At 48.4% G+C, this 26,665-nt stretch overlaps 11 protein-coding genes across 11 annotated transcripts; 4 read left to right on the forward strand and 7 right to left on the reverse strand.

Annotated features, from left to right (window-relative positions):
- Positions 1-577: 577 nt before the first annotated feature.
- On the reverse strand, positions 578-1,454 carry N7469_010797 (uncharacterized protein; the record flags this gene model as incomplete). Its single annotated transcript, XM_056649702.1, has 2 exons — positions 578-1,275; positions 1,337-1,454. 2 exons carry the CDS (start codon positions 1,452-1,454, stop codon positions 578-580), a joined length of 816 nt encoding a protein of 271 aa, XP_056496833.1.
- Positions 1,455-1,940: 486 nt separating this feature from the next.
- Positions 1,941-2,276, forward strand: N7469_010798 (uncharacterized protein; the record flags this gene model as incomplete). Its single annotated transcript, XM_056649703.1, has 1 exon — positions 1,941-2,276. One exon carries the CDS (start codon positions 1,941-1,943, stop codon positions 2,274-2,276), a length of 336 nt encoding a protein of 111 aa, XP_056496834.1.
- Positions 2,277-3,502: 1,226 nt separating this feature from the next.
- Positions 3,503-4,336, forward strand: N7469_010799 (nucleotide diphosphatase; the record flags this gene model as incomplete). Its single annotated transcript, XM_056649704.1, has 1 exon — positions 3,503-4,336. The coding sequence occupies one exon, from the start codon at positions 3,503-3,505 to the stop codon at positions 4,334-4,336; it is 834 nt and encodes a 277-aa protein (XP_056496835.1).
- A 358-nt stretch (positions 4,337-4,694) lies between these two features.
- Positions 4,695-5,624, reverse strand: N7469_010800 (CybS family protein; the record flags this gene model as incomplete). Its single annotated transcript, XM_056649705.1, has 5 exons — positions 4,695-4,860; positions 4,921-5,040; positions 5,112-5,178; positions 5,345-5,362; positions 5,483-5,624. The coding sequence occupies 5 exons, from the start codon at positions 5,622-5,624 to the stop codon at positions 4,695-4,697; spliced, it is 513 nt and encodes a 170-aa protein (XP_056496836.1).
- A 1,097-nt stretch (positions 5,625-6,721) lies between these two features.
- Positions 6,722-7,754, reverse strand: N7469_010801 (MDR family NADP-dependent oxidoreductase; the record flags this gene model as incomplete). The annotated part of the gene is made up of 2 exons (XM_056649706.1): positions 6,722-7,371; positions 7,409-7,754. The coding sequence occupies 2 exons, from the start codon at positions 7,752-7,754 to the stop codon at positions 6,722-6,724; spliced, it is 996 nt and encodes a 331-aa protein (XP_056496837.1).
- A 1,138-nt stretch (positions 7,755-8,892) lies between these two features.
- N7469_010802 (NAD(P)/FAD-dependent oxidoreductase) lies at positions 8,893-10,047 on the reverse strand (the record flags this gene model as incomplete). The annotated part of the gene is made up of 1 exon (XM_056649707.1): positions 8,893-10,047. One exon carries the CDS (start codon positions 10,045-10,047, stop codon positions 8,893-8,895), a length of 1,155 nt encoding a protein of 384 aa, XP_056496838.1.
- A 1,510-nt stretch (positions 10,048-11,557) lies between these two features.
- N7469_010803 (uncharacterized protein) lies at positions 11,558-12,064 on the forward strand (the record flags this gene model as incomplete). The annotated part of the gene is made up of 2 exons (XM_056649708.1): positions 11,558-11,689; positions 11,849-12,064. Coding segments are annotated over 2 exons (348 nt in total), but the record flags the coding sequence as incomplete, so codon positions are not given.
- A 498-nt stretch (positions 12,065-12,562) lies between these two features.
- Positions 12,563-14,583, forward strand: helA (putative DEAD box RNA helicase HelA; the record flags this gene model as incomplete). Its single annotated transcript, XM_056649709.1, has 2 exons — positions 12,563-12,924; positions 12,996-14,583. The coding sequence occupies 2 exons, from the start codon at positions 12,563-12,565 to the stop codon at positions 14,581-14,583; spliced, it is 1,950 nt and encodes a 649-aa protein (XP_056496840.1).
- Positions 14,584-15,257: 674 nt separating this feature from the next.
- On the reverse strand, positions 15,258-16,815 carry adB (adenylosuccinate synthase ADE12; the record flags this gene model as incomplete). Its single annotated transcript, XM_056649710.1, has 4 exons — positions 15,258-15,968; positions 16,066-16,517; positions 16,596-16,664; positions 16,776-16,815. 4 exons carry the CDS (start codon positions 16,813-16,815, stop codon positions 15,258-15,260), a joined length of 1,272 nt encoding a protein of 423 aa, XP_056496841.1.
- An 807-nt stretch (positions 16,816-17,622) lies between these two features.
- On the reverse strand, positions 17,623-20,819 carry N7469_010806 (uncharacterized protein; the record flags this gene model as incomplete). Its single annotated transcript, XM_056649711.1, has 3 exons — positions 17,623-20,564; positions 20,628-20,748; positions 20,814-20,819. The coding sequence occupies 3 exons, from the start codon at positions 20,817-20,819 to the stop codon at positions 17,623-17,625; spliced, it is 3,069 nt and encodes a 1,022-aa protein (XP_056496842.1).
- A 1,291-nt stretch (positions 20,820-22,110) lies between these two features.
- N7469_010807 (Zn(II)2Cys6 transcription factor) lies at positions 22,111-25,474 on the reverse strand (the record flags this gene model as incomplete). Its single annotated transcript, XM_056649712.1, has 2 exons — positions 22,111-25,402; positions 25,452-25,474. 2 exons carry the CDS (start codon positions 25,472-25,474, stop codon positions 22,111-22,113), a joined length of 3,315 nt encoding a protein of 1,104 aa, XP_056496843.1.
- Positions 25,475-26,665: the final 1,191 nt, after the last annotated feature.

Below are 26,665 nucleotides of genomic sequence, written 5' to 3' on the forward strand. Positions count from 1 at the left end.
TCAGCCTGACAAGGATGGCAATACCCCTCTGCATCTAATGGCTCGCAACCTAAGACAATCAGAAGCTGTGAAGTCCTTACTCAAGTCAAGGAGCCGATATTAGCAGTTTGAATGCGAAGGGGGACACAGCGCACCACCTATTTATGCAAACCTCCTTTCTTACTGGGCCAAAACACTGATCATTATGGGTATATATCCTCCACGCTCGAAGAGAGGATCAGAGCACAGGATGAAGTATTAAGCATCCTCCAAGAAGCAGCTCCTAATGACGATGACGATATCATGGACTAGCCTAACGCAGCTGGTAGGACACCAAGACAGCTACGATCAGAGACAAGAAGCAAATGACAGAGCATGGGTGCAAGACGCCCATTGAGGAGAGGAGGTTACGAAGCTCGGTAGAACTGACAGCAGCTAGTTTATAAGAGAAAAACAGTCGAGGAGCAGATATATCGGGATAGGTCGAGCCATGTATGTACTCACGGTAGATGAATCTTAGATTCGATGATGCGACTAAGTAGTTATTTTGTAATCTCAATGCTGCGCCTAGCTAAATCGCAATTTCAAACATGGATTATTAAATCCGCTTTTGGGGGGAGTCCACATCGGTCTGGCGGCCTCGTTTTCTTTTTCCAGAGGTAGATCTATATCCTCTAGTCTCAGACTCTTGCTGCAGAAATCCACTTCCGCCATCATCGTGCCACTCACTAACCTCCCATTCTATAGAGGTAGATTTATCACTACTCATCCCCATACCTCGTCGAGCCCGCATCAAACGACCCAGGCGGCTGCCTTCGACCATTTCTTCAAACCAAGGGATACCACCTGCCGTTCCATGTCGGAAGTTTCGTGAGATACCACCTGTACCTGCATATGAAGGAACAACCACCGAAGAGCTTGCCATAGAGGGCGCGAGGGCAGACTCTGAAACTTCGGCCTCGACCTCATCATCATCGTCCTCATCCTCTTGCTCATCCTCGTCGAGGTCGTCGGGAAGCAGATCGAGATCCTCCAAAGCCCGCTGATCTTCTCCAAACAAGCTGCCAATAGCCACTGACATAAAACTAGCTTCCTCGCGGGGCTCATCAGTCCAGAATGTCAGCGGGGTTCCGCAAAATCCACAAAACACGCGCTGTGTTTCGGGAGCATGACGCGGTGAGAAGGATCGACGGATAGAGGCGTGCGTTTCATCGGGGAAGAAAGATTCGGTATGCGAATGATACCATTCTAAAGGCACACGAAGCCATGCAGTAAGTGGGGTACCATGGAATCGACCTGCCAGTTGCAATTAACACGACAAACAAAGAGCTTATAGATCCCGCTATATGATACTTACGATTGTCTCGACTGCTATCAAAATAAACCCCGGCATGATCAGTCACATCCTCAGGGATGGTGATCTGGTACTGGTTGCGCCCGCAGGTGCATGATCCATGTAGCAAGTCGTGGGCCATAGTCGTATAATTGTGCAAGGCGCCGTTAACGTAGACTGGGGCGAGGTCGATAGCGGTATTTGGTCTCGGCAGGGCTATGGAAGAGAGCAAGCAAGCTGAAATTCGATATAGCCCCTTGCTATCAATCACTTGAATTCACTGACTTATGGAACTTCTGGAAAGTGCACTAAGTGGAAAGAGTGAAAGAGAAAAAAAAAAAGAGCAAGGCAGGGTGTGTGGCCGGTGGAGCCCTCTCTATGACGTTGAAGAGAGAGTGCCAAGGCCCAGGCTCGAGTTCCTTTGCTTCTCCGCATTGGCCTGAGCCTATCGGTATCCTTCCTCTTCAACCATCCTCGAATGCTTTCTGGGAGAACTGCACATACAACCACAAACCTCTTGATTTAACGGGGTTCAAAGGAACGGATATATCCAGGAAATCGTCTGCATCAATTACGAAATCATTTACCCTCTGCGTCTCGGTTCTCAAACCTCGGTAGCCCCGTCAAAATGAATCCCGACGTTGACGACGACCGGTCGTCTTCTACTGCGACGGGTACATCGAAGTCGGTTTCGGGACAGGAAAAAGAGAAACCTCGTCTGACCGACCAAGAGAAGAAGAATAACCACATCGCTTCTGAGCAGAAACGTCGCGCTGCTATCCGAGAGGGCTTCGACCGGTTAACAGAATTGGTGCCTGGACTTGAGGGCCAGGGTCGAAGTGAGAGTATCGTGTTACAGAAGACAGTCGACTTCATTCATTTGAAATTACAAGAACGACACAATCTTATTGCTGAGATCGAGAGCAAGGGAGGCCGAGTAGATGATTCCTTTCGGCCCACATGATACAGCACATTCTCTCACCCGTCGCATTTGCCCTTCCCCCGCCTATGGCATATTGTTCCCGTCATGGACGTAGGTGGGGAAGAAAATGAACCACGCATCTCCTACGAATCTCCTTCGCTACTTTCAACTTCATTCCTGGCAAAAGGATGAACAGCCGGACTGTTCTCACATTGAATGTTCTCATCCGCTGCATGTTGTCTGATCTACATATCTTTGCAACTGAGCTTTCACGGTGCTGCTGGTCGGAGCTGTGCTCAATGGCTCAAGTCCATTTTGAGGTCCTTTTTCCATTTTTGTCTATGTCTTATCTGTATATTTTTTTATTCTTTTATTTTACTTTTTACCCTGGATATATATTCAATCATCAGACTGTATTCGCTAGTTTGAGCCTGGACAAAAATTGCAACTCAATGGCATACAATTGCCTAAGTGTTAGACCCTCGATCATCCATTATTCAGGAAATCCTGGGGAAGTCCAGCTCTTCCAGGGGCCGCACTGTACAGCCGAGGGCCACTTTGGAATTAATCACGTGTAGTCGATCATCAGCCTCGGTGCATTCTCGGCCTCCTCAACTTGTGGAGCATTGAGCAGATATATAAGTAATTGAGTCAGAATCATTCGCTTAATCTGCTTAGAATTAGACAAATTGAAAATCATTGTATCTGGACTTGGAAGCAGGAGCATAGTGCTGACCTTTCGTTGGCAAGAAAATGATACCTTAGTAGGACCACGGTTCACCTACATCCGGGGATCTCAATATTGGGCATTCTCACTACTAACCGAGCGAGAACCCCGGATTTGTGATTATATTGCAGAGCAGCTTATGGGTGAATCATGACCCTATAATATGTAGTATGCCCGTTAATCTTGTGGGGCGAAGCCAATAGATCTCATCGATCGAATCGGAGCTATTTTGATAGAATCTAAGGCTAATCTAGTCCACTAGCGATGACATCAAACTCCATTGGAGAAAATTGAAGTCGAATTCCATTTGTAGAAATACCTACAAGCCCAAATTGATAGGAGAAACCCTCTTAGGAGCAATAGTGAGCAGTAATTTAAGAACTGACTAACTATAGGCACTATATGTATACTCTTTCTCCAGTCAAAAAATGATGAGCCTTCGGTGGAGAACTCGGCCATCCGCGCGTTCCAACCAACCCACTTCGACCCTTTCACTTCAACCTTCAACATAAACTCCCCGGTATACCAACCAAGTCCAAAAATGTCCGACTCGAAGGATAATCTCTTGTCAAACAACAATGAGCCCAATGACCCACCACCAGCTTATGACCCTCAAGTCAAACCCAACCGCGGGGCACCCCTCCCCCGCCCACCACCACTCTCCCTCCCAGTTCTAAACGACCTGCGAAATAGACGAGTGATTCTCGCTTCGCAGTCTCCCCGTAGGAGACAAATCATCTCATACCTAGGCCTCCCAAACATCGAAATCATCCCATCAAATGCAGACGAGGACCTCCCCAAATCCCTCGCCCCTTTCGAGTACGTCCTCGGCACCGCAACAAAAAAGGCCCAAGCCGTCTACGCTCAGGAAGCCGATAACGAAGAAAAAGGCGAACCAGCTCTCATTCTAGCAGCTGATACCGTCGTCGTCGATACGTCCACTGGATCTATTCTTGAAAAACCCCGCTCAGAAGCTCACCATGTCACCATGTTACGCGCACTGCGCGATGCGCGCGATCACAAGGTTTACACGGCGCTGGTAGCTATGGCTCCGTTGGCGAGTGCTCGACAACCGGGGTATGCGATGGAGACGGCCGTTGAGGAGACTTCTGTTCGATTTGATGATGTATCGGATGATTTGATCTTGGCTTATGTGCGGACGCGAGAGGGCGCGGATAAAGCTGGTGGGTATGGATTACAGGGACTCGGGTCGATCCTTGTGGAGAAGATTGAGGGATCGTATGATAATGTTATTGGGTTGCCTCTTAAGACTACTTTAAATGTTATTGAGGCTGTTATGTTGAAAGCGGATGATGAGGATCGTTTGGAGGGTGATCCTCTTCTTGAACATGAAAGTGATGAGGATTTAGAGTGAAGAGATGGATTTTCGTCATGACCGCTTAATGTTTGCCCTTAAAAGCTTTGATTTCCTGGGATAGATCAATATACCTTGTCCATTTCTTTGTCTTCCCTCTGCCAGTAGATGTGGTATGATACGACAAGACGGAGACCTTTTCGAGGTTTATATCTAGTACGACTACTATGGATTGTGCAATATGAAGTAATGCTGCTGGTACAGATGATATTTCCCATGGGAAAGAAGATATTTAGCTCCGAATCAATTCGGGCAGAGACAAATGAGAAGAAGGTTGACATATACAGAGGCGAAACGCCTGGACCAGAAACAAAAGAAACGCAAAAACACCCTTTTCAAATGACGATTTCACACCACTCTATGCGTTCCAGACCCGACGCAGAGCCTCAGTGACACCCACGTCGTTTGTCTCAAACTCGTACAAACCGACAGCGGTGGTCAAGGTGAAGGCGCGCAGCAGCCAGTTGCAGAGGGAGTGGAACTTGGGCACACGCTGAGGACGGAAGTAATCGATGATAGCGGCCCTGGGCGAGTGTTAGAAGTGTAAATTGGATGAAGATCAGATATTCGTGTATTTAGCTTACTGGAATCCAACGTGGGAGTGAGCGACCAAGAGAGAGCAGAGGACAGCGTCCATGACCGGGTTAAGGGAGCCGGCAGCGAAAGGAGCGATCGTGAGGGGGATCAGGCCGACACAAACGGCGCTGGAACAAGTTAGCATACCAATTCCCCATCTCTAAAGCTTATGCATTGCTGCATTCAGGATGCGACGAACCGCTCGAAGGTCCAGTGGTAGCTACCCTCGGAGGGGTGAGGCTGGGGAACGGGAACGGGATCGTTCACTATCGCGGAGTTAGTACGCAATTTCAATCGAACAGATACACCGGAATTTTGCTGATATCGCGAAATAGCTTCTGGACATTATGTATGGAGTGTATACGACAGGCTTGAGATTCGCGAGGGCAAAGAGAGGGTTTCAAGAATTGGACTCGGATCGGCAAAACGTACTGGTTCCATCGAGTTTCTCTGTATGGTCAATAACGTATTAGCAGGCATAATCATATTATCGGATAAAGTTCATGATTCATATCGAATGGTAATATACCACTCGACAATATTTCAAGTCCTCGAGGAGTCTCGACTTACGCGGCAACGGGGGCAGGATCTGCTTCTTCGCGGAGGCGTGGAAGGCGACGGCCTGCGACACGCCGACATTCTGGCGGAGAAGAGGCGACCGGGTAGTCGCAAGAGTTTGCCTAAGCAGCGAAGAGCGCGCGAATGAAGCCATTGTGACGAGTTGGAGTGGTGAGGGTCGAAGATGGTCGCTCGCACAAGGATGAAGTTGGCAACCTCGGGATACTCAGGTATGTCATCCCAGTTCTGGGTCAGGTGATTGGTCGACGGGTTTCCGCCCAGCCGAAATTGGCCGATGCGAGAACATTTAGCCACGGCTTAGATGTACGTATTCAGGTCAAAGAACTGCACTATAATGTACGAGATTATTATTATTGATTGAATGACCTTTATGCTCTAATGAATATGAATATACTATGCCGAAGGATGCTAATGATATGATTGCTAGGCTTTGCTAGCATTTAGTTCATATAGTCCGCTCTATACGAATAGCCGAAATGGCTAGGCGTACCAAATAATTTTACTATAACCGCTCCACGTAGCTACCCTCAGGCGGCGGAGTAAATAGCTCTCCTAGATTTATATCAAATTGAAGTCGCTAATCACATGATAAACAATGGCAACCTCGTCGAGATAACAGCTCGGCTTGCGGTGGGGTTCGTCGGGCATCTTTCTAGTAATATGAATAGTAACTACCATCATTGTGGCATATAATACGACATCTTGGAAACTACTCTTGTGTGGTTATCCTCGTGTAGGACGTACATACAATTACCTGGGTAGTAATATGATTATTGCGACACTTAATAGTAGTACCCAAGCGTAGACATAGAGCTGGAATGACCACCAACCTGAGACCTGTCATCAGTTACTAGCAGGCTTACAGCGTTACCATAATTAGAATGTGTTCATCATTCGATTTGAAACGTCTGTGACGATTCGCTCAGGTTTGAGCACCTTAAGGTAAGCACGGCTCATTGAAAGATAGGCATTGTCCCTACTCCAATATCTAGGTACATAGTACATCTTAAGTCTAACAATTATGCAACCAGAAGTTGGATTGTTTGAAGAAATCTCGACTTTATTTTTTTTGGCAATGATTCACATTATCGTGAGATAGTTCTATTTAGACCTATGCCAAGTGCTCAAACCTGAGTGAATCGTCGCAGACATTTCAAATCGAATGATGAAAACATTTTAATTCCGTAATCGTAGTATAACATAACACCGTTTCCCAATGCCATCGCTTGTTTAAAACTTCAGAACAGCCTTGCCCTTGTTCTTGCCGTGGAAGATACCAACCAGACCTTCAGCAGCATTGTCAATACCGACAGTCTCGTGGATGAGAACCTTGAAAGAGCCCTCCTTAATCCACTTCTGCACACGCTCCTGGTGCTCCTTGGTGTACTTATCACCCATGCCAGCGTCACCGACGATGAAACCGCGCATGGTGATACGCTTCACGAGAACCTGGTGGATGTTGGTGATGGGGTAAGGAGCGGAGTTGTACTGAGAAATCAGACCACAGACAACGACACGGCCGAAGTTGTTCATGGCGTTCAGAGCAGCCTCGAGGTGCTCACCACCGACGTTCTCATAGTAGATATCGATACCCTCGGGGGCAAGACGGGCCAGAGCATCAGCGGGCTTCTCGTTCTTATAGTTGAAGCCACCGTCGAAGCCAAGCTCCTTGGTGATGTACTCGAGCTTCTCGTCAGAGCCAACTGATCCAATGACACGGAGACCCTCGTGCTTAGCGAGCTGACCGACCAACTGACCGACAGCACCGCTAGCAGCGGAAACGAAGATAGTCTCGCCCTTCTTGGGCTTGCCAATCTCATACAGGGAAGAGTAGGCAGTCAGACCGGGCATACCGAGGGGACCGAGGAAAACGCGGATATCTTCGATACCGAGGGGGGTTCTCGAGCTTGCGGATACGGGCGAGGTTGGCATTGTCGAGGGCAATGTATTCCTGAATGGTGACATGGCCGATGACCAGGTCACCTTCCTTGTAGTTGGCATTGTTGGAGCGAACGACCTTGGCGATGCTGGCACTGTCGATGGGGTTGCCGAGGTTGAAGGCGGGGGCATAAGACTTGACGTCCGCGGGGCGCATGCGGCCACGCATATAAGGGTCAAAGCTGGTGTAGAGAGATTGCAGGACGACACCGTTGTCGGGGGCGGCAACATTGGCATCGTAGGGGGCGGACTCGATGGTGAGATCCTTACCAGGGACAGGGTATCCCTGGGGGATCTGCTTGAAGATGAGAGACTTGTTGGCCATGACGTAAATCGTTTCAATTATTTAGTATTAGAAGTGGTGATGGTGGTGGTGGTAGAGCTTGAGATTGGGAGGAATTAGATGAAGATGGGAATGCAGTCACAAAATGATGTACGACCCTCGTTATATAAGAATATACGACAGAACCAGAGAGCAAGCGGGGGGCAGTGAACGGGACCGAGGCAGGACTACAACAGTTGCTGTTGTTGATTTCATCATTCAGTAAAAGTCGCCGCTTGCGGAGCCCCCGGAGAAGCTTCTCGAGAAGGTTATAGTCCAAAGTTCTGACGGATCCACAGTTCTGCATAAAATGCATTAGTGTATTCACTACTATGTGCTGTGTACATATATTGTATATTGTATTGTAGTCAACTATATTAGTGAAAATACTATCCTCGGTTGATTGATCGTAAATCTGATAGAATATGGTGTCTAGATTGGTAATCTCAGTATAGTCCCAACAACTCGCCACTCGAGCTTAGCAAGAATGAAAAGTTGAAATGACCCACTGTGACCACAACGGACTAGTGGAGCTCGGATGAATTGAAGGCACAATGCCGACGGGGGAGACGACCTTTCTAGGCACGAACACCGTCGGCAAACTCTAGAGAGTCTCAGCGCCAATTTAGTTTCCGATGCGGGCTCAACTCTGATTTCTCAGCACGGAGCAGGTTACTGAATACGGTGGAGGGGCAAGTGGAATACGATCTTGAGTTTGGCGTGGATCAATTGGATCAGCATTGATCGCTGAATTGCTGCCACTTGAACCCTGAGAGATTGAGGATTTTCATTGGATATTTTGAATTGTACAGCAGTGAATAATGTTCTATTTACTAACGTTGAAATATTATGGAGATTGATGTACATAGTATGTACCTCGAAGTACCAATCAATAGTCGATCTACTTCGGCGGTACTACTGGTCCAACATAACTAATAAAACAGTAATGTAATGGATTGAATGAACTGTCTCGAGAATGTCGAACATTATAATGACTATGTAGCTATTAAAAATGCGATGTACGAGTATTAGTCTCTCTATCTTCTTGTCCAAATGAAAACAGAAATATTCAAGGTATCGAAAAAGTCGCCGTGCCATAACACGTAACACATGAATCAACATCTTCCTTCACCAGTTAGTTCTAAGCAGTTCCATCCACAGTGGCTGCTGCCTTCGAAATGAAATAATCACCTCCCTTGATCATCTTCACCATGAAACTGAAAGGAACGAAACCAAACACCTGCCCAGTGCCACCACTGGCACCGATCGGAACAACCATCATGACACTCTCGCCTTGATCATATGACTGTCGCGTACCCTTGCCAGCAATATCAACCTTGAGATTGTTGCCCGCAATCTTAGCCTGTTCTCCAGTCTTGAAAGCCAGACGCATCGAGTTATTAGTAATATCGCCCACAGCGTAAATTCCCTCTGTGGAAGGTACGCGCATCTCCTTGTCCACCTTAACCCAACCATCCTCATCTAAGAAATGTTTCGGGATGAAGCTGTTATTGGGCAAAGATCCAGTAGTGGGGAGGTAGAGATCAGCCGAGAGCTTCTCACCATTACTCAGAGAAACGGTCCAGGTCTTGGATGCACCTTCACCCGATTCCTCCACGCCCTCTACCCGTGTCGACGTGATGACCTTGATTTGCTTCTTCTTCAGCAGGTTTGCAGCGCTAGAGCTGGCAGATGGCTTGAGCATGGGAAGAACGCGATCTGTGGCAGAGACCAAGGTGATAGATACCTTGTTCCCACTTTGTTGTGCGGCTTCGGCAATCTCACCGGCCACTTCAAGGCCAATGGGACCTGCACCACCGATCACGATCTCCTTGGCGCCGGCAATTTGCTGCTGAGCTGATGCGATCATTTCCTTGAGATTGTCGTGATTCGTCGGCTTGAAGGGGATGGATGCTCCGGTGATAGAAGCATTCGATGCAGCCGTGGTGCTACCGGATGCGATGACAAGATAATCATAAGAGATGGATTTGGCGTCGCCGCTATTGGGAGTCACGGAGACCGTCTTGCCGGCGACATCGATGTCTGTCGCCGTACCGGCGATAAATTCAAAGGATTCCGCGGGATACTTTGCAAAGCCTTTGGTAATGGGGATGAGGTACTGATCAGGCGAAAAGGCCGTTGATTTGGCAACAATACGAGGAGCAGCGATGTTCCAGTAGAAAGTGGTGGATGGGTTGATCATGACCACCTTGACATTAGGGACACTCAAGACTGAGTGAGCTACGCTCATACCCGCATAGGAACCCCCAATAATTGCGACGGTAGTTGGCGCCATGGCGGATACAATCAGAAGTGTGGAGTTTGGAGGTGGAGGTGGAGTTGAAGGTAGGAGTGGAGGGGATGTTGGTCTAACAGAACAAAATACACATGCAGGGCGAGCCTTGTTTCTTATAACATTCATTCACCGGGTTCTAAGGCTTTCCAGCTCGCATCAATCTTACATGACAGCTAAGCCTGTAGCAAATCTTTGTGCGTAACAGAGATTGCGAAATGAAGTTCAATCCGTTTGTCAGCCTCAACAGCTGAATTAACTCGGCTTATCAATCACCAAGAACATCCTCCAATGGGATGTCACTGGCCTACTAATAATGGTAGTGTGAGCCAAAGATACTCCTGTAGATCTAAGGGTTTTATGAGTAAGCGGCTCGGGGCTAACGTGATTCCCGGCCGTCCGGGCCACCCCATCCAAAAGCGCGTTTCCTTACCTACCTACATACTTCAACCACCTACCATGCCACCAATTCGCTCTGAATCATCGCACAAACCGGCCAATCAAGAGGGCAGGGCCTTGTTAGCCCTTGATGATATTAAACATGGCCGTATCAAATCCCTTCGCGCAGCAGCGAATCTATACGAAATACCGCGTTCAACACTACAAGCGCGCGCTGACGGCCGAATCTCATGTGTTGATAAGCGCTCTACGGGTCATAAATTGATCCAATTCGAAAAGGATTCGCTTACTGGGTGGATTATCTCTATGGATGTGTATAGAGCAGCGCCTAGGCCAGCTATTGTGCGAGATATGGCTAATATTCTACTAGCTGTGTGTGGTAACAATCCGCCGGCTACAGTAGACAAGAATTGGCTATCAATTTTTATTCAACGGCGTGATGAGCTTTGTATACGCTTCTCAAGACAGTATGTCTACCGGTGTATTCTAAATAAAGATCCGAAATCGCTACAAGAGTGGTTTTCTATTGATGAGAACAAGATACATGCTGAGAATATACACAACTTTGATAAAACAGAATTCGCAATAGACTTTATTTCAATGCAAAAGGTAGTCATATAAGCAGAATATTATAGTTGACAATCTAGGTGGATTGTCAATTTTTCTGACTATAGAATAGGTATTCTATAGTCAGAAAATTGTGAATGGATTACTGCTATTGAAGTAATCTGCACAGATAGTTTTTCGCTACTGTTTTGTATTGTCTTTAAAAGCAAGATTGCTATTGCGGATTGATTTGATAATCTATCCAAAGATTGACAGTTTGAGATCTCAAATAATAGCTGGATCACTGATGAGATTGATCTATATTGGCTATAAAAGCTATTTATTCTATCAACAAATTTGTGTATACATAGCTGATTTCGGCTATTGATTTTTGATGATTATAAAAACTATCTTATATCCCAATTAGACCGAACTTATGCAGAGAATAATATTATTTCTCTTTGTATATTTTTACATTTATTATATCTACTACAACTATTTGATATTGAATACTTTGCAGTACTCAAGTATATATATAGTCAATTTTATAAGTGATCTTATATACAGAGAATATAACTATATTGATAAGTTCGATTTCTTAGATAACTATCAATGCGCACAGCTAAAGATCTTTCAACAGTCCGTTATTATCCAAAATAGTTTTGCAGCTAGTGGTCTAGTGCCAATCGATGCGGAAGGGGTGTTTTCAAAGCTTAATATCTCTATGAATATCTATACCACTAAACAGCCGGCCAAACAGCATATCTAGCCAATTGACGCCAAAAATATCCAAAACCATGATTCAGCTATAGAAACAAGCTTTCATACTCAAAAATCTGCTAAAGCAGCGGCCAAATAGCCCCCCAAATCTATCAAAAACTATACTAGATCAGATCATCAAAGGTCACTGCATAGCACTCCACAAAAAATGAGAATAAACGCCAGAAACGCAATCGGTCAACTAGACAGATACTCTGCGAATAGATTTGCCAGCAGAAGCACCTATGGTAGATTTCCATGCGCAGGGGGGATTGCTTATTCAGGCAAATCAACCGGCGAAGAGGGCTCCGCCTAGGTGTAGTGGGTGTAGGGAGATTGGCCACAGGGTCAATTCATGTAAAAAATCGCTATATTTAGCTTAATTAAGAGGTGTTGGTTGAGGTATGCCGATTTGAAGTTTTTTACTAGGCGTAGGTGGCCCGGACGGCCGGGAATTACGTTAAGGACTATTAAACGCGACCAAATGAGTTCACTATCCCAGAATAGTATCCAATGATATGATTGATTTTCGAATATATCGAGTTGTTTGTGAATTTTGTAAAAAAACTGACAAACCCACAATTGCTCATGTTTTTACTTCTTCTTGTCACATGATGGGGCGCCTGTGATTGGCCACGGCAGATCCCGGGCTGTCTTAGAACGGCGACCTCTGATTGGCTGTCCACCGGACCGATCTCCTTATCGATAAGGATCACATGACCCAATCAGTTATTTTTCCAGTTTTGCGTTTCGCCGCGCGCCATTGCCAACAAGGCATCGCATCACCCTTTTTTTTTTTCATCCTCCATTCACAATGTTTGGAGCAATGCGTCGTTTCGGTACCGTGCATGCTTTGCGTGCTGCGGTGCCGCGCTCCTCATCGGTCCGCTGGACACCTCAACTGTTCAAATGGCAACCTCCGTCGATTCGTTCCCCTGGTCTGGACCGATCTTTCCAGACTTTCCCGGCCCTGCGTGAGGCTGTCGCAGCTGTTGAGGCTGACATCAAAGAATCTGCGCAACAAGAACTCATCACTGAGTTTGCCGATTTGCAGACCTCTGGCCTGATCAGCCCTTCGTTGATCCGGAATATTACCCACCCCAACCGCATGGGTCTGAAGACTATGACCGATGTTCAAAGTCAAACGATCAATCAGATGCTTCAGGGCGATGATGTGTAAGTTGAACTCCATACGCGGAAGTCTTTTCAATATAGCCGTTGGATGATGTTTGCTAACCCTAATCCAGTCTGGCTCAGGCAAAGACCGGAACTGGCAAGACGCTTGCTTTCCTCATTCCCACCATGCAAAATATCATCAACGATCCTACATTTACCCCAGCCCGCTTAGGCCGTGGACGCGGTCCCCACGGAGCCAACCCTACCGATATCCGTGCACTCATCATCTCGCCCACTCGCGAGTTGGCCGAGCAAATCGCAGCCGAGGCGATGAAGGTTGCAGCAAACTCAGGTCTGGTGGTGCAAACTGCTGTTGGTGGTACCCAGAAGACGGCTGGTCTGAGGAAGATGCAGCGTGAAGGCTGCCATCTTCTCGTTGGTACCCCAGGCCGTCTCAAGGACATTCTTTCCGACCCTAGAAGCGGCGTCGCAGCACCTAAGCTGAACACCCTTATCCTTGACGAGGCTGATCGCTTGTTGGACGACGGGTTTTCCGAGGAAATCAGAGATATCCAAAGCCTGCTTCCTGACCCCTATAAGGTGGACCGTCAGACGCTCATGCTCTCAGCCACCGTGCCCAGAGAGGTGATGCGAATGGTGGACCGAACAATGAAGCCAGACTATAAGTTCGTCAAGACCGTTCGGGAGGACGAAGCTCCTACCCACTTGCGGGTACCTCAGCGGGCCATTCTCATGCCGGGATACGAGAATGCTCTACCTGCCGTCCTTGACATTATCAAGGAGTATAAGAATCGTCAAAGTCAAGATGCGACCTTGCGTCCTTTCAAGGCTATCATTTATGGCAATGCTACCAATGAGGTCTCGCTCGCCGCTCAAGTCTTCGAGGAGCTTCAAACTTCACCCGATAACAGACGCCACCCATTGGGCCGAATGGAACTTATTGAGATTCATTCGAAGCTGAGCCAAGCCCAACGCACAAATGCTGCCAATGGTTTCCGCAGAGCTACCGAGGCCCTTCTATTTTCGTCCGATGTGACTGCTCGTGGTATGGATTTCCCAGAAGTGACTCACGTCATTCAAATTGGCCTACCCCGTGACAGAGAAACCTACATTCATCGTCTGGGTCGGACAGCCCGTGCCAACAAGACTGGCGAAGGTTGGATTCTCTTCGGCGTAGCCGAACTCTCTTTGTTCCGGAGACAAATGAGTGGTATCCCTATTGATAAGGACGATTCGATTCCTACCGGCGCTCAAGACTTGACCCAGGGTTTGGTAGGTGAGCCTGATAGTTCTGTCGCCCAGGTGATGAGCGCCATGAGCAGGCTGCAACCATCAACCCGTGAATACGCCTGGAAATCCCAATTCGGCACCCTTTCCAGAACACATCAGAACAAGCGTGATTTCGTCGAAATCATGAACCGACTGGCTGTCCACGGTTATGCCCTTCCAGAACCCCCAGCTATCAGTGCCCGTCTCGCGCAGAACTTGGGTCTATCGCGTATTGGCCAACTCAGAGTTGAAGGGGGTCGCTCTGGAGATATGGGCATGGACCGTCGCTCAGACTTCCGTTCTGACCGTGGCTTCGATCGCCGATCTGGTGGTTTCCGTCGTTCTCGTGATTATGATTCTCGTTCTCGTGGATTCGATTCTCGACCTCGCCGTCGATCATCCTTCCGTGATATGGATTTTAACCTGTGATGCATGATCTCCGTGACGCAGGGCAATCGGTTAAGTTACCATCCTTGCATTTGGGCGGCGTTCCTTTCCATGTCCTCTGGTTCAAACATCTTGTAGAATATGTCTTTTGTCTTCGATTTTCCTCTTCTCTCCTCATGTGTTTTATTGTCTTGTGACCAGATACTCTTCATGGATATAATCTCCAAGTTGTACAATAGATAGGATACCATCAAGCAAATCATTTTAATGTGAAGTGTATTAGAAGTTCTATACAGAATTTGAACCTGATTAGCTCTCAAATGTCAAAACTATGTATGCTATTAAAAACTGCTCCTACTTAGTGTCAAAATGCAGTGCAGCCCATGCCACTCCAGGACCGTCCATTCCAAGTCTAATCCTGATATCAGGATACTTTGCAGCGCCGTGGCGACGATAATTAGAACCAAAAACTGTCTAGTATTAAAACCATTGGGGAATAAGTAACACCGTGAGCAGGAAGGGAAAGTAGAAACCGTATATAATTCAATAGCATATCCCAATATTTTGCAGTAACCAGTATGTCCGAGCACGAAGAAAAATAAAAATCTATCCAGAGGAAGACACTTACAATGAATCAACCTAAGAAAGAGGTAGGAAGGACAGAGGGGGATAATAACACCTCTTCACGTATTTGATCTCGCAATCTCTCTCTGAATCTAGTCGCGGGCAATCATGTGTTCCCGAGCAGGACCGGTACCGATCCACTTAACGGGAACGTTGCCAATCTCACGCTCGATGAACTCGATATAAGCGCGGGCGTTGGGGGGCAGGTCTTCATAGCGGGTCACGCCCATGGTGTTGGATTTCCAACCAGGAAGAGTGACATACTCGACCTGGATCTTGTCGACGACGTTGGGATCCGCGGGGAAGGTGAAAGTAGTGCGGGTGCCATCGGGGAGAATGTAGGCGACGCCAACCTTGATCTCATCGAAGTCATCCAGGACATCGAGCTTGGTGAGGTTGAGAGCAGTGTAGTGGTTAATGGCGTGGGAGTAGCGGGCGAGGACCAAATCGAGCCAGCCGCAACGACGACGACGACCGGTTGTTACGCCGAATTCCCGGCCGACCTGCTGAAGCTTGTCGCCGTCTTCATTCAACTGCTCGCTAGGGAAAGGTCCGGAGCCAACACGGGTGGTGTAGGCTTTCAATACACCAATAACCGACTTGATGCTGGTAGGGTTGAGGGCAAGGGCTTGCACGGCACCTCCCAGGCCGGTGGAGGAGGAGGTGACGAAGGGGTATGTTCCGTGGTCGAGATCAAGCATAAGGGCGTTAGCACCTTCAACGAGGGTGTTAGGCGAGTTCTTGTGCTCCTCCAGGAACGCAAGTTGGTCGACAATGTAGGGCTTCAGCTTAGAGCGGTATTCCTATTAAACTCGTCAGAATCAGTTCGATTTGTATGCATCCCCAAACCAGATCAACCCCACAAGGATCGGAGTAGTTCTTCCTCCCTCCCCCACATACCTTGAAGCGAGCGATTTCCTCCTCGACATCATACGAGATGTCACCGAAGCGAGCGCGGTAAGAGGTGTCAAGAGTGCGCAGTTTCCGCTCGAAGGTAGCCTCATCCAGAATCTCACCGATGCGCACACCGCGGCGCGCAGCCTTGTCACTGTAGCAAGGACCGATACCCTTACCGGTGGTGCCAACCTTACGGCCACCAAGACCAGCCTCCTCCAAACCATCGACAACAGAGTGCAAGTCGAAGCAGACGTGTGCGCGGTCGGAAATGAAGATGCGACTACCGGCGGATTTCAGACCCTTGGTCTCAAGCTGAGCGAGTTCCTTGAAAAAGCTGGGGACGTGGACGACGGTTCCGGCGCCAATCAGGTTAATACATGAAGGCGAAACCAGACCGGAGGGCAGGATGTGGAAGTCATAAGTGACATTTTCGTGGACGATAGTGTGACCAGCGTCTGGGTAGAGGTCGAGTTTAGTACTTGAATTCACATTTGGACCAAGTCAAAACGGTTATGGCGAGAGAAAATACGTACTGTGACCACCGGCAGCACGGCAGCAGAGAGTCGCCTGCTGCGACAGCATATCGGTAATCTTCCCCTTTCCTGTTCAATTCACATCATCAGCGCTGTCCAATAATGTAGTGTGTATGGTTCTGGTAATGAATTGCTCCATCTCATCTCAAGGCACTTTGCGGCCGGCCTCTAGCGACTAACCTTCATCACCCCATTGACTTCCTAAAACAATCGAGACCATTGTGTCGGTTCTATCTGAGCGAATTGATCCAAAACAGTTCCAATAGCGATATTTGGATATCCTGGGGTTTGGGAACAATCAATTGTAATCAATTGTGTTGCTAGTGGCGGGGGATTGGAAAAGAAGAGAAGTAAGTCCGGCTTCGGGGATGGCGGGGCAGCGAGTTCTGGCGCGGGTCAGTCGTTTCTTCTCTTCCGGTGTAAAAGTTGGTCGTCCACTAAAAAGTGTTGGTGGGAAAAAAATCAAAATCAAACGAGAATGTAGTTCTATACATACCAAGGAATAATTACAACGCTCAAGAGAATATCAAAATGTAAAAAAAAGAGCAGCTTTATATGACTCTGCAAAAGTGACTCATGATGGTATTTTTGCGCGTATTTTATGGTATTGCTAATACGATACGCGGGGCTTGATGCCTGAGGCGGCAGTCTTGAAGTACATACATTATGTAGAAGTACAATCACCAATCACAATATGCACTACGAAGAGTAATTCTTTATATTCTAACGTATGAACTAGTAGCTATTCAAGGTTACTAGTATACAACAGTAGAGGGGTTCATATAATGGAATAGTAAGTGCATGGCATCCAAAAATACCATATGCGGAACAATGAGGACCGAAGTTAATCTATCAAATGCAAATCATATCCAGGGTATTTACCAAAAAAGACACCAAATTCCAACATGCAAAAGAAAAGAAGAAAACGCAAAAAGTAGAAAAATGAACAGGAGGGAGAGGAAAATGAGCGGGCATTTCCACCGATATCAGGTCATTCATCGCAGAAATCCCACAAAAGGCAAATCTATCAAACCACCTTTCCCCCTTCTCGAATCCATTCCCGAAGACGTCCCAGGTCTAAGATACATTCTCGATGCATTTCACAGGCTACTTCCCAGTGCTTTCGGACCTGAATATCTTCTTCAATGCCTCTAAGGTATGCACTATATCCACCAGTTCGGCGATCGGGAACCAATTCATCACTCTCGGTGACATCAGGGTTTGCATGGACTTCGTCTTTGCTCGGAGTGGAATCTTCATCATCGCCATTCATTCGTAAACGGGTTGTGTCACCCACTGCACTCATCCAGCCTGGTGCAAGCCCGGTCTCAATAGCGTCTTGTCGAGTATTGAAATGTAGTAGCATGCGTCGATTGAAAAGATTCCAGTCGTGCATGTAACTTCCCATCGTTGATACATAGTAATTCCATTTTTCCCGAGGGAGCATGAATTGCGTTGAGCCTGGCTGTATGGGGACCAATTCAGGTGCCCGTGGTCGTTTGGGTGGGTTGGGCAGCTTGAGTTCCCGTGGTCGAATGTCGTTTTTCGTGGTCTTCTGTTGTCTTGCTTTGGATTCAAATGGTAAGGTGGCGAACACATCATCAAGATTCTCGATGCCTCCACTATTGGTGCTGGTGAAGGGTGCTGTGTTACGAAGATTATTCAGATTGAAGAGAGGGGTACGAGTCTCCGCCTTCGATGTGCCATTTACTGTATGAGGTGATGCGGTCTTTCTCGAGTCGGGAGGAATACTTGCTCGGGCATTTGCGTTAAGATCCGGATAGCTTGTATTCGCGGATCCATTAGTAGACTTATGCCCGTTGGTGGCAGATGCAGATGCAGGGGCAGAGGCATTTGGGTGAACAGGTGGCAATTCATCATCAAGATCCATAGCTTCGGGCTCGACCTCAACCCCGGCGGGCAACGACGAGGTGGATGCTGAGGGTGTGTCGCCATTGATTGTGTCTCTGATTTCCTCTGCTTCAGTTGCCACCTTAGCCGGCTGAGGACCGTTTTGAACTTTAGTTGCCGGTCTGACTGGCTTCTTTGGACTCCGTAAGGGTGGCGTCCTTGTTTGCCGAGTCTTGCTATCATCGTCTACGCTCCAAGAAAGATTTCGAAGTTGCTCGCTCCATTGCTCGGCAGAGAACTTGGCTTGCGCAAATGGTGTTGGTGCCTGTTGTGGTTGCGGTTGTGGTTGCGCTTGAGAACCACTTCCTCCGCTTGTAAACTGGGGGAATCTAGGGTGGTCATGCGTAGTTGTCGTTGTCTGCGTTGGGTTGGTATGGTTTGCGGTTCCATCCTGGCTCTGTGTGCCAGGAGGAGGAGTGAATGAACTTGACTGTGGAGGCTGTGGCTGATCTTCCATTGAAAGGCCCGCAAATCCAGGCCATGGATTTTGTTTTGCTTTCCATGAATCAGGGGGCATCTGGGCAGCTCCTTTTACATCATTATTTCCCTTCGGAGATGCACGAAATCCATTCCTGGATTTGGCATGGGCACCGAGGAAGTCAAACTTGTCAAGATGTTCTCGCCAGTCTTCCTCGGAGAATTTCTTGTGCAAATGGCTGGAATCGCCAAATGTTGGCTGAGGGGTCGTCTTGTTTCGAGCTGAGTCGGGTCTGGACCACATGGTAAAAAAATAAGTATACGGATTGCCGAGAGAGTAGGAATCAAAATGGCCATACCGTGAAGAAGAGCTGCCGAATGGGCCTTGTTGGCCTTTAGAGAAGGCTGCACTATCCGAATTATGTCCTTTGTCACGGTAAAAGTCAGCATTGCCATCGTGGTATCCCGAACTCCTTCGATATTTCCGGAATCTTCGAGGGGACGGTGATGGTCTGGGGTGTTTTTGGCCTTGTCGGGCACGAGAGTTCTCACCGGTGCTGGAGCTCGAATCGTTCTGCCCGTAGAGATCGGGGAACCTTTGTCGGTGACGCATTCGACTCTTGGGTATGGCCTTTGGCTTGGGGTGGACGGGTGGTATTTCCTCTTCGCTGGTAGAATCATCAAGATCACTGGATGTTTCCGAGACGGAATATGCCCTGTTCCGTGCGGCTTTTGGACTAGCACTACGCCGACGTTCATGTTGAGCAGACGTTGGGCTGGTTTGATGGCCTCCAGATGGAGTGCGACTCGTGGACGAACGTCCAAGGCCAGAGCTTGTAAAAAATGTCCTTTCACCACCTGTTGCCGCATAGCGGCTACGGGTCCGTTCATATTCCGGGGTTGACTGGGTTTGCTCAGTGACAGTCGGTTTCTTTGCTGTAGGCGGTGGTGCAGGGTCAAAGTACATGCTGCTAGGACGATTTGAGCTGGTATATGCTGAGGTATTTCGGGCCATGGGTTCGTCATCTCCAGAGGCTCCAGGCGCATATCCATTCTTCTTTTTAGGCGAGTTAGGCATTGCAGAAGGGTTCTGGGTTCTGTAACTTTCTTGAAAACGCTCGTAAGCCGATTGAGGCCGCGGTTTACCGAAAGGTTGATTTTGCTGTCGAGGTGTTCCCCCTGGTGTTGCACGTCCTGTATTCGGATCGAATCCTCGCCAGCCTGCAGACCCGGCAGCATTGGCTCCCCTCATCCCCGAGAAACCCTTGAATGCGTCTGCCCTCGTCTGGCTCTCATCCTGTGGTTTATGCCATGATTGTGGCCCTGCGCGGGCATGCGCTTCATATCGCTTTGCACCTGCCGATGGTCCATTTGATTTTGGCTGTGGTTTGGCAAAAGGCGGCGGTGGGTTGTATTGAGGCCGTGGGGGAGTAGGTCGAAAAGCAGTTGGTTGAGGTCTCCGTGTGCTGCTTGTCTTTGGAGGGCCTGATACCTTACCATAACCGGCGCGCAATCTGTCTGTATCGTACTTGAGTCGTGTTGTCGGGTCACTTAAAAGATCGTGGGCGGTTTTGATGGCCTGGAACTTCACATTGAACTCTGCTTCCTTTCCGGGGTTCTTGTCAGGGTGGTATTTGAGCGCTAGAATCTATCGTTAGTATGCTTTCAGAGCACAAGATACATTTGAAGCCCTTGATCGCGTACCTAGCTTCCTGAACTGTTTTTTGATATCTTCTGATTCCGCACTGGGGGGCAAGTCCCAGATCTGCGTAATAATCCCTTCGTACGTCGGGTTTGGCCATTTTGATACCGTATTATTGCGGCACTATTAGATTTTCGGATAATATCCAAGGGTCATCATAAACGGTCGTGTAAGAAATCGGCGCACACGCGCATGTCCGAAGGGTATAAGAAAAAGATAAGGGAAAAAAAAATAGAGTCGGTCCCGGTGAACTTCAGCGAGTGACACTTTGAGCGCAAAGCAAAACGACTGTGTTGAGGTGAAACAAATGAGAAGGTCCTTGAGGCGAGTTCAAGACAGTCAGTCCCGTGGTAGATCGAGCAACGTATTCAGTGTAGGAGTAGGAGTATGTAGAGCGCGTCTCGGCGGGGGATGTCAGTTGGTTCCAGGGTCCGCTCCGACAGGGCTGAACGAACCAGTAGCACGAACTAGCGGAGTCGGGAATTTCGGTGCTTGTGATCACGGGGAATGAGCATGGTACGATTTGCGCAGAACAAGTTCGACAGAGGGAGGTGTTAGAAGGGGAGGGAAGGGGAAGGGCGAGGAATCTCTCCGAGGGCAGAATTGCAGATCGGAAAGATCGTAAGACGGCGGAGCCGGGGAAAGACAATAGGCTTCTCTGAGCACTGGGCACTGGGCACCTGATGAGGTTGAAGTCAGGCAGTTGGGTCCAAGCGCATGAGACTAAAGTAGCCAACGAAATGCGACAAATAAAGAATGGCCTGTCAGCCTAGGCTTTTTTTCTTCTTCTATTTTTCTCAAAGTTGATGCGTTGGCGAGTTGAAAAGTAAAAAAGGCGGCGGTGTTTGTTTTGGCGCGGATTCGTGCCCAATTGGCCTTTTTGATTTTCGGTCTGGGCCTTCCCATGGATTTTCTTCATACTTCGAGTCAAGAACATGCCATTGATATTTATAGACAGGTTCGAGTGCATGTAAAGGAAATACAGTTGATTGCAAATTGCTAATATATAACTATATGTTCAATCAATCATTGGTCGTACAACGTGGACATTAAATTAATGTCTTCTCTCTGTATGTTTATGTAGATAGTATATAAGAAATATATGGTATCCCAAGCACAGACCCAGCTTGCAAAAAGATCATGGAACAAAATATAACCAAAGAAAAGGAAAAGAAAAGAAACAGAGAATCAAAGCAGCCAAAACCCCGGACTCGCGAACCCGGTCCTATTCCTGTTAATCCTCTTTGACAATGCAATCCCCGATAAAGCAAAAAGCGGCGGTAGAGTTGAGGTTGGGCAGATTGGATGGCGATGAAGACAGCAGACCAGCAAAACCTCGACGAAGGAGAGATGGGGGGAAGACGGAAACGGGAAAGGAAAAGACACGTATAACAATGAAGAGATTAAAGGAAAGTAAAGAAGACAAATAAGCAACAAGACGAAAAGAAAGAGATGAAATGAAAAGCAGAGCAATGCAGGCACACCTTATGCATCGCCACCAGATGCACCAGGTCCAGATCCACCGAAGAAGTATCCTTCTAAAAGATCATAGTTAGGATTCTCACTCCAATCGTGCTGGAAATCCATAGCCATGCCGAAGCCTAGGTCAATTCCCACGTTTTGGCCTAAATTGGGACCCAGAGGAGGCATATTGGCCATGTGGTAATCGGCACTTGCATCCGCATCCATATTTGCTGGATGATCAGGATCTCCTGAATTGAAATCCAAGAAGTCAAGACTGATTCCGGGCTGGTTCTCCGGGTGGTCGGCAGATGAAAGACCATGGGGTCCATTTGCTGAATGGGCAGCGACACTACCAGGCGAGCCGGACTGTGGTGGGGAATTACCATAGTAGAACTGAGGGTGTGGATGCTGTTGGGGTGAAGTAGGGTTTTCGTATTTCATATAGTACTCCATTGAGGGAGTGCGCTGTGCGAACGGACGAGTAGGGCGATCGCCTGTTGTGAACCCAGAGGGTAGATTCTCCGGAGCATCTGGCCGAACGGGATAAGCGGGGCCTCCAGGCCTGTTCTCGACCCTTGATCGATCTGTCAAGGGCGGATTATCACTGAACAAATCTGCCAGATTCATGTCAAATTTGGGAACCGGTCTGGAAGAACGAGTTTGAGTTGGCCGGCGAGCTTGACCTTGACCCGCTTGTTGCCGTTGGCCCATTTGCTGGCGTACGCGGCCAGGATATAATGAGTTGCTCGCATGGGATGACGCTTGGACACGGGACATATCAACCTGAGATCCGAAGCCAGTGGTAGACAGGCACATCTGGACTGTGGCTTTACTCATGCGCTCGAAAGCATCACGGCAATTTTCAGCGGGTGGACACTTGTGCATCAGATCGCCCAAAACTGAAGTCGCTGCAAGGACAGTGAAGTCGACCTCATCGAGAGTGAGCCGGCTTCGAACAAGAGGTGAATGCCAGATAGCATATAAGAAGGAAATTCCTGAGACGTCAAAGTTAGCGTTTACTCGGGCCAAATTACTATAGAACAAGCAAGCGAGGGACTTCATACCAGCCATGAAAATATGGTGAGTAGCCAGGTACGTATAATTCACCAGACGCACGCGGTGAAGCTGGCGATAAATTCGAATCACCTTCTGTCCTGCCTCGGCAACGTTGAGATAAACATGATCTTCTTCATCGCCTTCATCAGGGTTGGAGAAAGATGGACTGGAGACGTCGTCGGCTGGTGTCAGTTCGCTGGCTAGCTCTGCAGGTACAGTCAAGCTCTGCTGATATAACAAGATAATTCCTTGCCAGTAGTTCAGCTCCAAAAGCTCGATAGAGAATCGAACACCCGTATCCGCACGAGTCGGAGCAGTTTCATGCCATTCCACCAAGCGGCGGTGTACATCATGTCGCCATGAGCGGAATGAATCAAATCCTTGCAAAAAGGGTGATGTGAGTTCAGCGTGAGGTAAGATGGCCATGTTATCTGAAGTTCGTCTTCGCACAGCGCGGGCCTGTTGATATTGAAGAACATCGTGAATTTCCGACTGGAGAAGCCGCAGCTTGAAGTAATGGAAAGCAACATGCTTATAAGTGGAAGCTCCCTCCGGTGGCGTCAGTAGACCTGACTTGGTGATATACTTGTCATCCATCATAGATGGAAACTCAGTACTTATTGCTTGATCACTGATACCGAATGGCCGCCCGACGCAGGTAGCAACGAGACGGTCGAAGCTATATACACACCACCAAAGGCGACGTCGCAAATCACGAACCCATTCACGCCGACCACGCTCACGCGCGTCGATGCGTGGCTGTATGGGGTTTCCGTCCTTCGTTGCAGTGTCGAGACCAACACCATCCTCATAGTGAAGGCCTAAATCAACGGCCAGACGCATTGCAACACCTACAATATACCATAGACCAGGCGCAACGGGGCGAAGCAGCGCGAAACTGGCCAACAAGAGCACGGCTTGGAGTTCTTCCAAGCCCCCAAAACCTTCACTGGACGAAGAGCCCAAAAAGGACTCCAGGTGTACAATTGCCGAAGCATGATATTCCTCCGGTTGATATTGATGGCTAGACAGTCTAGGACGTTTAGTTGTAGACGACGCTCGGTCACGGCCAGCGCGGCTTTCGTCATCAGAATTTTGAGGCTTATCGTCAAAGATGATCCCAGCACCAATAGCAAACACGATATTGAGGATATAAAGGGCGCGCGGGGAGCGGTTCTTCTCTTCCAGCTGATAAGTACGATCCAGAAGTTCCATGAATTCCCCGCGATGAAGAATAGGCATTTGAGGGTTGGCATGTTCAAAATAGAGATCGATGAGTCGTTCCGCCAACTCTCGGTCCGGGAAAGCTGCACGTTTCATCATCGGTTTTGTCTGCAGACCGAAAAATGAATCGCGCATAGTACCTCCACCGGGACCTCCAGCAGCTGTCTGAGGCAGACGATCGCTTGTACGGATAGAAGAACGCTCGGGCATATTTCCCGGAAGGGAACTCCTCACAGCGGCAAAGACAACTCGAGCAAATGATATACCAGAAGTTGAGCCAAGATATCGAGGATCAGATGTTCCTTGCACCGAAACCATACCAATATTTGATACCAGATTATGCAGGCGCCAATTGTCCTCGTTGGCTGGATCGCGGGCTCCTTCGGTTGTTTGTTCGACATCTGCCCGCTGGTCGAGTTTATCGCCCTCTTCTCTCAACGTAGGGTTGTTCTTCCATTGGGTCTTCTCGGGAAGATCAACGGATTGGCCATCAAGAGTGGAAGATGGTTGCGCAACATCGCCTTCGTTCTCTGTTTTGACCGCCTCTTCTTCATCGAACGCGACAGCCTTCTTGAATTCTATTTGATGTTCTGCCAACTGCTTCTCGAGATAGGCGACTCGGGTTTCTAGGAAATAAACATAGCTACGCGGTATTTCTCGTTTGGTAATCGGGTCGTAGCCGACACAGCGGACTCCCGCTTTTTCACACGATTGACATCGCGGAAGACGCTGGTCGCAACGGTTCTTGCGTAGTCGACAGCGGTTGCAGGCCGATACATTGCGGAAGGAAGAGGAGGACGCATTCGAGGCAACGGTTGCAGTTGAATGCGCAGGTGATGTAGAGGGCACCGCAGCTGAGGCGGAGGAGTTATTGGTACCATCTCGCGAGGTTGCGGGGTCGGATTGAAGAGGCGGTGTTTCGCCGGAAGGATGAGGTCTCTTCTTTCCCCGAAGAAGAGAGGGGTGATGGCGGGGAGGGAAGGTTAGGCATTGTGAGAAACGAGTGGCGAGGAAGACAGAGCCGCGATCATCTCTTGGTGATGGGGTTCGGCGGAGATCGTGGTCGGAAACAGCGGTTGGACACCCGGGCCGAATCAGCGTTCATGATAAGCCGGTGAGATGTTGTAAAGCAGTCTCAATGCAAGACCACAGTTCTTGCTATCCAGAACGACAGAAAAGGAGGCGGCCCGCACTATTCGCAACGTGGACACGGTCAACAAGCTCTCCGCGGCGCAGATATACGCGACGGAGGTAGAATATCCTCCGACAACAAATTAAGCTAAGAAAGAGGCCAATAATAGAGGGGCGATATTGCTCTGCACGCGCATTAGAAGCCGCGAATCTTTGAGTTGAACGAACGATCAGCGCCCCAGAAGGACGAGGGCAACACTGTAACTTGCAGAGCGATGAAGAGGAGAGAGAGTAGCATCGGATAGGGTTGTGGTGGAGTTTCGGGTCAACTGTGGGTGGTCCATCCAGAGACTCTCCGGATATTAAGTTTCCCGAGGGCATGGAGAAAAGTAAAGACTCGGCATTCTCGGTACCCCAGATTTCCTAAGTGGCTGATCGAAGGATTGGGGAACAAATTGAGGGGAACAATTAGTTTCTGTCTAGTCAGCATGGATCTGAGGTCGATAATTGGCTCTGCATGATTATTGCCAGTGACCACGCCGCCATCGCCAGTACAAGACAACCGATGCGGCGGGAGTCTTGGTGTCAAGTGGATCTTCCCCGGGATAAATGTGCTGCCATTGGTGGAGCCGCGGGGAACTGACAACTGACAGCTTATAGCCTGGACGAGGTCCGCGGTGTTGGTTGATGAGGGGGGTAAGAAGGGAGGTTGGAAGTTGGAGGATGCAGAAGGGAGGTGGGAAGTATGATGGCAGAGAAGGAAAGGATATCTCCCAATCCTGGACAACCAGGCTACTATATATGTGATGCACATGGCATGATTACTGCGCAGCAAGGTGGTAGTATAGGTTTCATAAGTGGATATGCTTGGCTTGCAGTTCTGCGAGAGAAAAAAAAGTTACAGTACTTCAGTTTACCATTTAGGCGCCCATGTGGGGGCCTCTATACCATGAAGAGGAAAAGAAGAATTTCGAGAGAACAGGCCCGAGTGGTAAGACGGGCGTTGAATTGATCAAGTTCACATTGGTGAAAGTGTAATCTAATCTCTTGGATTGACTGATGCCTCATTAGGACAATCAGATGAAGAACGGGGATAAAGAAAAGGAAGAAGGTAGAAAGAACAGGAAAATGGCAAAGACAATGCAAAACGAAAACAGAACAATAT

This window comes from Penicillium citrinum, assembly GCF_028827155.1.
Source record: "Penicillium citrinum strain IBT 23319 chromosome Unknown utg000009l:1.0-4274883.0:1.0-4276374.0, whole genome shotgun sequence".
Lineage (NCBI taxonomy): Eukaryota > Fungi > Ascomycota > Eurotiomycetes > Eurotiales > Aspergillaceae > Penicillium > Penicillium citrinum.